The following is a 13077-nucleotide window of genomic DNA, read 5'->3' on the forward strand; positions in this document are numbered from 1 at the left end:
TAGTTCACTTAAAAGATTGTTTGTGCAATTGACCCCCCGTTGGATCGGCTGTGCACTTCAGGGTGGGGAAAGTATGAAGTCAAAGCGAACATTCGAATAACGCAGATTCATGTAGTATATACGTTTGCGTATTCCCTATTTTTTTTGTTTGGCCGTGTCAACAACTTCCTCTTTTTCAAATTTCAATCATAAATTTGACGATGCTTTGAACGTTGCAAAACATATCACCATACAACTCAACTCAACTATATTTTTTTAAAAAAAATTCTTATCTTACGTTTTAAAAATATATCACCATTGGAAGTCTCCACTTTCTTTGATGCCTTGTTTAGTTCCGAAAATATTTCGAATTTCAGTACTGTAGTATTTTCGTTTTTATTTGACAAACATTATCCAATCATAGACTAACTAGGTTTAAAAGATTCATCTCGTAATTTACAGACAAACTGTGTAATTAGTTTTTGTTTTCGTCTATATATAATGTTTTATGCATGTACCATTCGATGTAATAGAAAATCTTGAACCAATTTTGGTTTTTCGGGTGAAGCGTCAGTTCTGCGAGAAAGACGACCCGGTAGTCTGATCTGGCGGTATCGGGATTGTTCGAAGCATGTACTCCCTCCGTCCCTGAAAGCTGCAATTTCTAGAGTTGTCTTAAGTCAATTTTTTAAAACTTTGACCAAATTTATAGAAAAAAACACTAAGATTTATAGTACCAAATTAATACCATTAGATTTATCATTGAATATATTTTCATAAGATACTCATTTTATGTTATACATATTGGTGCTCTTTTCTATAAAGTTGGTCAAAGTTAAACAAGTTTGACTGGCACGGATTCACGGACCCATATTCTGTGTCCCACGTGAATCGCGCGAGCCCACACGTCAGATCTTCTTGTCTCGCAAGACAGCCCCCAGCGCGTCGAGTCGAGACCTCGAGTGCCCTCTCCGCCTATAAAACCGAACCCTAGCCCGGTGTCCGTGTTCAATCTCCTTGCCCGTTCGTGTCTGTCTCTGTTCATTCGTTCCCCACCTCGCCCTCGAGCCGTCTCGCTAGGGTTTCGCCGCCGCCGCCGCCGCCGCCGCCATGCCTCGCCGCAGCTCAGGTAACCGTCCCCTCTGGCGCCTCCTAGGGTTTCATTTCGACATTGGGTTGTTCCTTGCGGTGACGGGTCGGGCTGGCTCCTCCCGGATTTGGGGTTCGGGCGCGTAGGTTTGGGCGTTTCTAGATTTGATTCAGTCGGTATGATTTTGTTGCTCGTTTGTGTTAGTATGTGCAAATTATACTTGGTTTGTGGGTATAGGATTGCGATTTGCGCATGATTGCCATGTTTAGTTGCAGAAATAGCTGGATCTGTTTTTTGCGTTCAATGGTCTGGGTCTCCGCCTGTTTAGATAACCCGGATCTGTTTCTTGCGTTCAATGAGCTGGGTCTCCGCCTGTTTATATAATAATTATATAATTGTAAGGAATAGGCGGGTGTTACTAACCGGTAGAGACCCGATTGCTTCTTGAATAACCGATTGCAGATATCATCTCTTCGCAGGCGGTTCAGACAGGGGCATAGAGCAAATCTGAATCCCTACGAGGGAAGGGTTATTTACATTGATCCTTTCTCGTTCGGATTCGTATAGATTTACAAATGTAATACTATGTGTTTTCTTCTGAGGTGTTCTTGAAAACTATTCACTCAGGTTCTAGAAAGTGGATTGAATCTTGTGAATGTTGTATGTATGTAGCTGTATCCTCAGTTGAGAAGTGCCTCTTTGAGTAGCCATTACAGTCCCACGGTACTGTCTTGGTTTAGTTAGGGGGCGCAAAGCAATGGGCATCTGATGTCCACTCAGGCCTTTTGAGGGGGCACCTCATCTGTCTTACCAAGAAGTGCCCCCCAAGCAGCCCTAGACATTTATCTACATAATCACTGTTTGACCCATCCTTCTCGATGCAATGTTGTTTCTGTTGTTTGTTGGGACTAACTACCCTATGCCTTTTTGAGTAGCCATCATGGTTGTATGTACTATCTTGGTTTAGTTATGAGGCACATAGAGATACGTGGCAAAGTCACCTTGGCTAATCAGAGCAACACATCAAGCATTTGTTGGATGTGTTATTTGAAAAACCTTACATTGTAGTGTCATCATCTTACCTTTCTTATTGGTCGTTCTCTGCTTATGAGGTTTATTGAATGGTAGACATGTAATGCAAATCACTCGCAAGATTGTTTGTGTAGTTGATTAGTATCAAGGTTTCATGGAGCAAAGGCTTTCTGAATGTATTTGTTGGACTGTGATGATCTCATTTATCTAACTGGACTACTTTGGTAACATATGATGTGCCTCTCGAATAACCAGTTGCTTTGATTAGTATGTTTGCATTTGGTTCAGACAGGGGCACATAACAAATGGGATCATTTGAGGGAAGGGATCTTGTCTTTGTTCATCCCTTCTTAGATTGATTCCTACAATTACTGCTATTTTTTCATGATCATTATTATTTTGCTAGTGGAAGTGGAGGTTGTGGTTGTGCGAGCTTTATAGTATCATGGTTTTGTTGGTTTATTTTGTACTCCGTATCTATCTGTCTGCCATTATTATGTGCCAACTTTTCAGATAAATTGTGTTTACATGCAGCTTTGTTTTTGTATTCTTTATATGCTTATTTTTTTCCCATTGTGTTGGTAGGAAGGTCTGCCCCACGCCCGGCTCCACGTGCTGCTCCAGTGAGGAACCCACCACAGCCAGGTACTCAATTAATTATCATAGACGATAAATATCTTTAGAACGGACATTCCCATGGTCTGTATGTGTCTTTTGACTCAATTGATTATCATAGACGATAAATATCTTTAGAACGGACATTCCCATGGTCTGTATGTGTCTTTTGACTCTGCAGTGTTATGTTGTGAATTTGTGGTACAAGTATGTAGCTTCAGTTATGTTTTTGTATAGCTGTTTTTGTTCAATTGTTGAAAGTTCAGTTTGTTACTATAACAATGGTTATGACATAAGTCTGCCATAAGTTTATATTAAAAATTGTTGATTGCATTTGAAGCAGAGTTGATTGCTTTTCAGTTTATATAGGAATTACAGTTTGTTGTGTTTTATTGGAACTAGGATTTGTTTCATTTCTGTTCCTAATGCTGACACATCAACTTTTGTGGTACAAGCATAATTGTTGATTTCTTTGGAATTAGAATTAATTATGTTTCAGTTTATATTAGGATTACTGTTCACTGTGTTCGTGTTGGAATTGTAATTTGTTTTATATCTGTCCATAATGTGTTGATTTTTTTTCTTTTTGGCAGCACGCCAGGCTCCTCCTCCAGCTCCTGTTCGGGATGGTGGTGGCTCCATTCTTGGAGGAATTGGGTCCACCATTGCTCAAGGTAGGTATTCAAAGCTTGTTCTTTTCAGAATAGCATCAGATATAAACATTATTGTAGTCCTTGAATTAATTTGAACAAGCACTTTGTTTTAGGTATGGCATTTGGTACTGGTAGTGCCATGGCGCACAGGGCTGTTGATGCTGTAATGGGTCCCCGGACCATTCAGCATGAGACTGTTGTCTCAGAGGCGGCTGCTGCTGCCCCCGCTGCTCCAGCGATGAACACTGATGCTTGTGGCATCCATTCTAAGGCCTTCCAAGATGTATGTTTGCTTGCCACCTTATGCTGCCTAGTTTTTTCTTAGTTTGGTGCATCAAACATTTGGTTACTCACTTTTCTGATGTAGTATAGGTTATGGTGAGTTCTTTATTAGTTGTTCAAGAACTGCATGTTGTTGTTAACATTTTGTTTGATATTCCTTCTACCATCGTGAAAACCTCCACTTTAAATAAAGGGTCTAAATTGGGTAAAGTGTGGTCCTTGTATTAGTGACTGTCAATTTCCTCCTAGACACTGAAGCTTTCAGTATCGAGTTGTGCCTCCTAGACATTTTGTTTGATAAGCTTTCAGTATCAAGATTAAATAGCAAGCGTATCATTGTTCTATACTGTTGGCTCTGTTGAAATCTTGTTATGCATTTTATATACTGATTTAATGATGTGTCCTCACTGGATCTTTTTGGTTGATGCAGTGTCTCAACAACTATGGCAGCGACATCAGCAAGTGCCAGTTCTACCTTGACATGCTGAACGAGTGCCGCCGTGGTGGTGTGTCTGCCTAAGCACCTCTATTGGGACTACTCATGGGTTTTCTTTTAACTCTCATGGTATCTCATTAATAAGACACCGTGAAACTTGAACCATCTGCTTGAAACGTATGTACCGTGACATCACTGGTCCATCTTGTTGAAGCTATGGTTATACCGTCTTTCCTGGGAGTGGTACATTCTGTTATCCCGTATTGTTGGAACAGACATCTGTATCTGTGTCTCTGGTGATCATAAATATTTGAATGAACCAGTTATGTTGGAATATGTTGTCTCAAGCGAACAAGGCGTTAGTCTATATAGGCGCGACGCTGCCCTTGCTATTCGAGGGGGCTGTTGACCGACGCACACGCGGCATTTCCAATGGCAACTCCTGGAACATCTGTTCTTCCTCTCCAAGGACCTTGTTCTTTCGCTAACTGCCACGCTCGCCTTCCCGCCACAGCACAAAAAAACATGTTTATTTTTTATCGCGTTCCAAATAAGGCCCTTTATGATCTTGCCTACCGTTTGCTCCTTGGCAGCTAGCGTTTCCTCGCCACATGCGTTGGCTGATGGCGTTGATGTTACCTCGCCGCCCACAAACTGCCTTTGCCGTCAGGCTGGCCGCCGCCATCCCGATCCTTCAAGACATTGGAGACGGAACAAACCCTAGCAGTCATACCGTTGCCATCATCTTCTTCCATTCGATGATGACGCAGCTGTCCCACCGCCTCATCGTGCCACTCATTTGTCCATCTATGGTAAATTGGTAACCAACCAAGGCGGTTTGAGCCGAACCCAAGGATGATTATATTGCTTGGAGGTTTACAACATCAAGATCTTAGACAAAACAAAATCAGTATATGAGTTGCAAGGAATCGGGACACACCCGGACGGATTTGAGGTGGAACAGAATCCGGAAGAGCAAGGTCCAACAAAAATGCATATTCTTTCTGTGGCTACTCCTACAATGGAAAGTACCATCTTCAGATAGGATAATCAAGCAAGGCAGACAAACGGACCACACCTGCAAATTGTGTTTCGCTAGGCCAGAATCTCACTTGCATCTAGTAAAATCGTTCAGGGCAAACAGACCTACTGATTTCAGGGGATCACAACAAACATTAAGCACCGGTGTAACAAACTACTGGATACTTCTCAGCGAGACCGAATCATCACTTACACAGGAATATTTGGAAAGAACGATATGACAGGATTTTTTGATACAAGTCAAAATCATCGCAACAGATTATGCATGCGACTATGTAGGATGTCTCTATGGTGTCCCAAACGTCGTTGGCAGATGAAGTAGTTCGCTCTCTTCTAATCAGCTAGAGGGATTCTGTTGGTCTTACATCTCGTTTCTGTTTGTAATAATTATAACAGTTCTACGTTCTACTATTGTACGGCTTTCTTCTATATAGGGCTTGTTTAGTTCCAAAAAAATTAGCAAAATCGACACTGTAGCATTTTCGTTTGTATTTGACAAAAATTGTCCAATTATGGACTAACTAGGCTCAAAAGATTCGTCTCGTCAATTTCGACCAAACTGTGCAATTAGTTTTTATTTTCATCTATATTTAATACTCCATGCATGCATCTAAAGATTCGATGTGACGGAGAATCTGAAAAATTTTGCAAAAGTTTTTGGGAACTAAACAAGGCCATAATGATTTGGCAGGCACCTGCCTAGTAGTTTGCGTTTGCCACAGCATCTGTTTAACAGCCAGCACCAATGTAGGGGTCACTGCATTGTGGGTTCATTTATGCCGCACCGAATGGTTCATGTGATGTTGATACAGCATTGTGTGTCTGTTGTCCGGCCAATGTAGCCATGCAAATGCAGGGGATGATGCACTCAAGCGGCAAGCTGCAATGACTTTGGTTTCCCTCGTAAATTGATAGGAGCTCCAACAGCTTTTGAGCATACCGTTTGTTTGTCCTCGTGGTTGAAGAAAAAAAGGGCTTATGTGGCATTTACATGTGTTAGCATCCCGCGACGCATTGTGAAAATCATTCTTTTAAAATGTTGTCGATTCTTGTGAGATGCAGGGAAAGGTTGGCATGCCGGGCTCCGAATTGGGGATTTGGGACCAGCCCTGTAACCATAAAAAGGCTTTCCATTGCCCCCCAAAAAATTTTAAAAAATATTTAGTATATATACTCTTTAATAACATGTACATATATATAATATATCGCTATATACAATTGCTAGTATACTCAGCCCATACAACAACCTCAACACTCCACGTTCACAACTATTTTATCATCGTTTGGTGGTTATATGCATGTTGATGAACTTTATCATTTTTATCCGTACCTTATGATTAAAATTCTAAATTCGCCACTATGTTGTACTATTAGTAACTTGCAAGTCACACATCGTGAAGGCCGAGTTCGCCGTGCCGAATTGTCGCTGTGAGCCAGATGCGGTTGCGGCGACTACTCGTCGTACTATAAACTACGACCACCAGCTCCACGGCCGCTGGGACGGAGATAAGTTCATCTATCCACGTCATGAGCGGTCTGGCTCGACGAGGTTCAATGCACCTGGACACCCGCCTTATCTCGGATCCCTGTCGTGCGTCGTGGTTGGCGATCGTCGCAGTCGCGCAGCACAGCTTGGCAGCCAAAGCTGCTTTCATAATTCATTCATATGCAAAATGTGGGCGATCGATCCTTGGTCGCGGCAGTACCGCTGGAGTCGTGACAATCACTTCAAACAGCTGGAGGCCCAATAGAAGTTTTTCCTTTTTCTCCTTTGGATTTGGAAAGTAGGAGTTGGAGTCATGGAGCCTTTTTTTTTTTGTCACGAAAAGATGAGATGACATCTTGATCCGCGGCACACGAAACACCAACCGATTCCGGCGACCGGGGACGTCGCCGGAGAGAAAAAGCCAGGCGATGCAGCATGGCACGGCAGTCCCCCAGTCCCAAGAACTGGACAAGGACGTGCGGACGCCGTGCAGCCGGTGCGGATCGATGGCAGATGCAGATGAGGATGACGCGGAGTACGTACTGTACGTGTCTGGGAAGGCCAGGCCACCACGGCCCACGGGGTCTTCCGCGAGCCCGGGAACGGACAACCTCGACTGGATCCTGTAGGCCACCAGGATCTCTACGCGTCCCGGCAGGGCCAGCGGCCAGTTTGGTATACATCCAGTCCGGTGTCCGGTCACGGTCAGCTCACCTTACTCGTCTCCCCTTCACCAATACTCGTCTCCCCTTCACCAACCTACCCGACTCGACGCCAATATTGTCACTTCACTTGTCTGGTTGGTGCACGGCTGCACGCTGGGATTGCTTGTTGGAGTACAAGTAGCAGTAGAATAGACTCCTAGAGTGCTGTCTTAGTGTCTTTTATCCTCGGTGAAAATCAGTTCCCAACGACAACGACATCTGTTTTCGGTTCTTCAGATACACCAATGACAAGCGGACAGCGCTGTACATGCCTTCTTTTTTAAAGAAAAAATAAGCAGGAAGTCCAGTGGCGTACGTAATCGTTTAATCTGAGTCCACAAATAAGATAAACTAAAAGCAGCCTATGCAACGTGCGATTGATTAAGAAAAAAAAAAGTGGACGCAAAGAGAAACACCAGGCACCACTCACTAGTCACTAGTACATCTCACGAGAGATGAGCACTACACTACGAGAATGAACTGTGGACCAGAGAAATGATAAAAACCAACGAACAATTTTTTTCCCCTTGTCCTCTTTATTAATGCTTCGTTCAATAGTAGTTTCTGTACAACTCTTGAGCTCTGATGAAGCACAAAACAAGGATGAAAAAAACCTAGGCATCCAATGGAATGCTCCCAATTTCCTCCTGCTCCTGTGGTAACTTGCTCCTCCTCCTCCCTCGTCAGCTTAAGCCTGCCTTGCCTTTTAATTAGTGGAAATGCATGCATGCTATAGCGCCACAGCTTGCTGCTGCTGCTGCTGCTGCGACGGGAGCCTCCCCTTGAGGAAGGCCCTGCACACCTTCTTCCACAGCTCCTTGTCCGGCTGCCGCACGTCGAAGCTCGCCTTCGCCACGTCCACCTGGCAGTCCTGCAAATTACCAACACCCAACAAGTTATACATTTTTTTTTGTTAAGACCAGTAAAAAACACCTGCACACTGTCACTGTCATCGATCACACGAGTGGTGTCTGAGGTGATTAATTACCAGGATTTGGTTATGGCGGAGGAGGCGGTCGGCGATGCTCATGAGGATGTCCTTGCTGTACTCCGGGTGGCCCTGGACGCCCATGACGCGGTCGCCGAGGCGGAACATCTCGACGCGGGTCTTGTCGGAGCGCGCCAGCACCTCGGCGTTGGCCGGAAGATCCCACACCTCGTCCTGGTGGAACTCGATCACCGGCATGTGAACGGGCAGCTTCAGCGGCGCGAACAGCCGCGCCGCCGCCGCCGTCGGGTGGATGCAGCTCACGCCGATGTCCCAGCCCTTGGTCGACCGCCCCGTGCGGCCGCCCAGCGCGCGGCACAGGATCTGCATTGCAGCAAAAACGTACAGCTTCGTAAGATCGATGCCAATTAAGTTTCATTACTAATCTGCAGCCAACAAATATATATATATATATATATATATATATATATATATATATATATATATATATATATATATATATATATATATATATATATATATATATATATATATATATATATATATATATATATATATATATATATATATATATATATATATATATATATATATATATATATATATATATATATATATATATATATATATATATATATATATATATATATATATATATATATATATATATATATATATATATATATATATATATATATATATATATAACACAGTAGGCACAAGCATGAAATGAAACCGTGTTAATTAAAGAAAAACACCCCACATGCTTTGAGTTTAGATCGTCAGAGATTGTGCGTGCCTAACAACATGCAAGTTGTCATGGGAGTCAGAGGGCATCCAACGGACGATGGACCCGGTCGCCCTGATGATGGCTCTGGCGAAGCTCTAAACGCGTCGTCTCCATCGGTGGTTCGCTGACGCTGGCTAGGGGGACCTTAAGAAGGCCGGGGCCGGCGACTAATGACGTCCCACAGACAGCTGGAACGAGGGACGTACTACGCCGGCAAGTCTGGCATCGGCGCCACCTTTCAGACAGGAAGGCCTCGCAGCGTTTTCGTCAGGAACACGCGAATCATTCATCACTGTTCCATTCTGACCCCGCCGGCACCAGTTGCTGTCGTGTACGGTCACGGAGGAGTCTGACTTTCCGCATGGCACGACACGACTGCGGCCTAGGACTTGTTTAGTTCACCCCAAAAAGCAAAAAGTTTTCAAGATTCTCCGTCACATCGAATCTTGTGGCACATGCATGAACCATTAAACATAGACGAAAGCAAAAACTAATTACACAGTTTAGCTGGAAATCGCGAGATGAATCTTTTGATCCTAGTTAGTCTATAATTGGATAATATTTGTCACAAACAAACGAAAGTGCTACAGTACCGAAATCCGAAATCTTTTCGGAACTAAACAAGGCCCTAGTAATAAACTCCATGATATTCAATCAGCTTAGGATTCAATTAGTAAACAATTGGTCTCCAGTGTATGACGAGTTGACGACGAAAGAGTTGCAATCCAAATCGAGGTTTTCCAGCGAAAGAATAGGCAAGATCCCGGCTCTTGGATCAAACTAGGGACAAAGGACAGTGTTGTAGCTACAGTGGCTGGCCACACAGCACAGGCACAGCACAGCACAGCAACTTTGGAGTGGAAGTTGCGATTTCCGAAAGACCTCTCGTCTTGCCTGACCGACCGTAGGAATAGGATACTACGGCGAGACCGTTGTCTAACAAAAAAGTGTGGAGAGAGGATTGCGTGCGCTTTGGAACTCGGACGGCACGACCTTTGGATGATCTCCCGAGCTGGTACGCTACTAGTAGTAGTAGCATCGTCATCTCAAAAGCAACCGCAAGGAGAGACGCGTCACGCCATTTGCGTTCTTCAAATTTGATTTTTTAAAATTGCGGGCGCCGTTTACGCGCCAAATCCCAATCGGATTCTTTTTTTTTTTTGAGCAACAAATCCCAATCGGATTCGTGCAAACTGCGAAGTGCTTAACGCCTAACGCGCTACGCACCTCTGTCCTCTCTTGTGCTCTGGGAGCCACACGGCCGCCCGCACCAGCAGCCGGCCGTACGAGATCCTAAAAAAACAAAGACACACACACACAGTTGTTCTTTTTTTTTTTTTGACAAAACACACACACTTGTTCAGTTGTTTGTGTGCCTCCAACGACAACCGAAGCTAGCTACCACGGCCACGTCACACCACGTGAATCAGCGAGCCAGCCTGGAGCCCTAACCCTTTTGTGGTTTTGTTTTGTTTTGTTTCGTCTTGTTTTTTTGGTTTGATGAGAGATGCTGCCGTCTTAAACTAGATTAGCGTGGAGTTTACAGCCACTCTAATCAGTCCCGTGTCCGTCTGTTTGCTTCTTCATTCAGACCAGAATAAAACAGGGGGGCCTCCTCTGCTTCGATGAAATGGAACGGGATAGAAAACAACGTGGTGGCAGAAGCAAGAGCGGTGGGAGTGGGACGGGGTTCTGGTGTCTACGTCTACGTCCATCTACGTCACAGACAGGTAGGGGCCACCACGCAGGAGGTTTCTAGCCACAATCACAGGAGCTCCGTTCCAGTGGTGGGGCCCGCGGACTCCCGCGCGGACCATACATCAAACTCCCATCCCCTGAGAGTAGCACAATATACACTCTTTTTTTTAAGAAAAAGATATTTTTTTAAAAAAAAGATAGCGCATTGTATTAACGCTATGGCTTTTTTTTTAAAAAAAATGATAGTAGCATTGGACGTTGGCACGTTGCTCAAACCAAATATTAAAAAGGGGTTTTGTTAGCATAGCTTGATGTTTACTGTTTCGGGAAAAATTAAAAAAGGTTCACATTTGTTGAAAAAATTAGGCATCATTCCGTCCCATTGCTGAAGCTCAGACAGTACCGACCGTTTACTTGTCAAAACGCATCAAGAATGGCCACATTCCGCTTTTACGTACTCCGTATAAAAGTCATAACCCACCGTAAAAAAAAAAAGAAAAGGTCCAATTTTTCACCGAGCGCCGGGTGGAGGAGAAGACGCTAGACCCCCAGAAGAGCGGCAGCCCCAGCAGGCAGCAGCTGGTGGTGCTGCGTCCTGCGGTCCAGCCCCGTGAACACCGACGACGGAGACCGCAGCTACGCGCGGAAGGAACTAGACGACCGGCCCAAACAAGGCAAAAACCAAGCCGCAAGACCGCAGGCATGGGAGACGCGCGCGCGAATGGAGGGATGGGGATGACTGGCACCTGGTGTCCGAAGCAGACGCCGAGGAAGCGCTTGCCGGCGGCGTGGAGGCGGCGGATGAGGCCGACGAGGTCGAGGATCCATGGGTCGTCCGCGTGCGCGTCGGCGCAGCTCCCGGAGATGACGAAGCCGTCGAAGGCCGCCGCCTCGGCGTCGGTGGGGAGCTCCCCGCGGACGGCGCGGTACACCCGCCAGCTCTCGCCGTCCTCCTCCAGCAGCGCGCGGAAGACGGTGAAGTAGCCGCTGTACTTCTGGCGCACGTACTCCGAGTCCTCGCCGCACTGAAGCACCGCGTACGAGCCGCCCCCCGCCGAGGGTACCACCTCAGCGGCCACGGCCGAGACGACGGCGGCACCGGCGGCGGCGCCGGCAGCAGCGGCGGCGGCGGCGGCGGCGGACTCGACGGCCGACACGGCGTCATTGAACGGCCCCATTCCCATGGCTGGCGGCGGCGCGGGCAGGCGGGGTCTCCGGCCCGGGAATGGAGGCGGGGATCGGGGGTGGCCTTCGCTTGCGGGTCTGAGGGGGCGGAGAGGAATGGGGGAGAAGCTGGAAGCCGAGGCCGCTATTTAAAGCAAGCCCGAGCGGTTTTCCCTCGGAAAATTAATTGTTTTTCTTTTTCGCCCCTGATTTTTTTTTTTTTGCGATTCTGTTTTTTTTTTTTTCACCGTGGCTAGCCGCTAGGTGCTAGTGCTACTAGCATATGGTATGGCAACGGGCACGGCGGCGGGCGGCGGGGCAACCGGCGATTGCGCGGGCTGATTTGGACTGCGCCTGCGCGTGTCACCTTCACTTCCTTGCCGGGTCTTTCTCAGGGTGCCGCTTTCCGATCCTCCGACTCCGATACCTTTCCACTTGTGTGTTTCTTCTCTGTTTGGCTACAAATTTCTTTCCACCAAATTTGATGCAAAAATATATGTATATTGGTATATTTTAGGATTTCTTTTTTTTGGAAAAAAAATATTTTAGGATTTGTTGTAACGCATTGGTGGTTTGTGCGTGTGCAAATGCCGTTAGCCTAACGCCCTAACTGTGACCAGCAGGACCAAAGACCGGCGACGGCGGTCGGAAATCTCGGTTACAACTTTGAGTGAATCGTCAGCAGTTACATCGGAGAAAACAGAGCATGGCTTCGTAGTGTCTTCCACCCAACATCCAAAAACTTTTCAAAATTTCCTATCACATCGAATGTTTAGATGCATGCATAGAGTATTAAATATAAACGAAAATAAAAACTAATTACACAGTTTGGTCAAAATTTACGAAACGAATCTTTTAAACCTAGTTAGTCCATGATTGGACAATAATTACCACTGACAAACGAAAATGCTACATTGTCACGAAAACATTTCGGCAAGGAACTAAACAAGGCCTTGCTCTCAGAAATGAGCATGGAAAAATGTGTGTGAGTGTGACCAGACTAGACCAGATCAACAACATTGTGGTTCGTCTTCACTCCAAATAAAAAAATTAAGATTTTTTATCGTATCGAATATTATGACACATTCATGAAGCATTAAACATATACAAAAATAAAAAGTAATTATACAGTTTGACTATAAATCGCGAGATAAATCT

The 13077-nt window shown here is 45.2% G+C and overlaps 2 protein-coding genes across 2 annotated transcripts; one reads left to right on the forward strand and one right to left on the reverse strand.

The window, feature by feature from the left end:
• On the forward strand, positions 906–4421 carry LOC8054160 (uncharacterized protein C6C3.02c). Its single transcript, XM_002464024.2, has 5 exons — positions 906–1108; positions 2687–2746; positions 3310–3390; positions 3483–3652; positions 4082–4421. Exons 1-5 carry the CDS (start codon positions 1090–1092, stop codon positions 4169–4171), a joined length of 420 nt encoding a protein of 139 aa, XP_002464069.1. The 5' UTR covers positions 906–1089; the 3' UTR covers positions 4172–4421.
• On the reverse strand, positions 7815–12053 carry LOC8067265 (gamma-glutamyl peptidase 5). The gene is made up of 3 exons (XM_002466613.2): positions 11502–12053; positions 8307–8630; positions 7815–8189 (listed from the first exon to the last, which is right to left on the reverse strand). Exons 1-3 carry the CDS (start codon positions 11937–11939, stop codon positions 8049–8051), a joined length of 903 nt encoding a protein of 300 aa, XP_002466658.1. The 5' UTR covers positions 11940–12053; the 3' UTR covers positions 7815–8048.

The sequence above is a fragment of the Sorghum bicolor genome, chromosome 1 (assembly GCF_000003195.3).
Source record: "Sorghum bicolor cultivar BTx623 chromosome 1, Sorghum_bicolor_NCBIv3, whole genome shotgun sequence".
NCBI lineage: Eukaryota > Viridiplantae > Streptophyta > Magnoliopsida > Poales > Poaceae > Sorghum > Sorghum bicolor.

What these genes read in the sequence shown, in the direction of transcription:
- LOC8067265 (XM_002466613.2), bottom strand. Translation starts at nt 11,939, where the DNA reads ATGGGAATGGGGCCGTTCAATGACGCCGTGTCGGCCGTCGAGTCCGCC. An exon ending in GCGTCTGCTTCGGACACCAG is followed by an intron (nt 8,631 to 11,501) that starts GTGCCAGTCATC and finishes GCTGCAATGCAG; the next exon opens with ATCCTGTGCCGCGCGCTGGG. An exon ending in TCCGCCATAACCAAATCCTG is followed by an intron (nt 8,190 to 8,306) that starts GTAATTAATCAC and finishes GGTAATTTGCAG; the next exon opens with GACTGCCAGGTGGACGTGGC.
- LOC8054160 (XM_002464024.2), top strand. An exon ending in GAGGAACCCACCACAGCCAG is followed by an intron (nt 2,747 to 3,309) that starts GTACTCAATTAA and finishes TCTTTTTGGCAG; the next exon opens with CACGCCAGGCTCCTCCTCCA. An exon ending in ATTCTAAGGCCTTCCAAGAT is followed by an intron (nt 3,653 to 4,081) that starts GTATGTTTGCTT and finishes TGGTTGATGCAG; the next exon opens with TGTCTCAACAACTATGGCAG.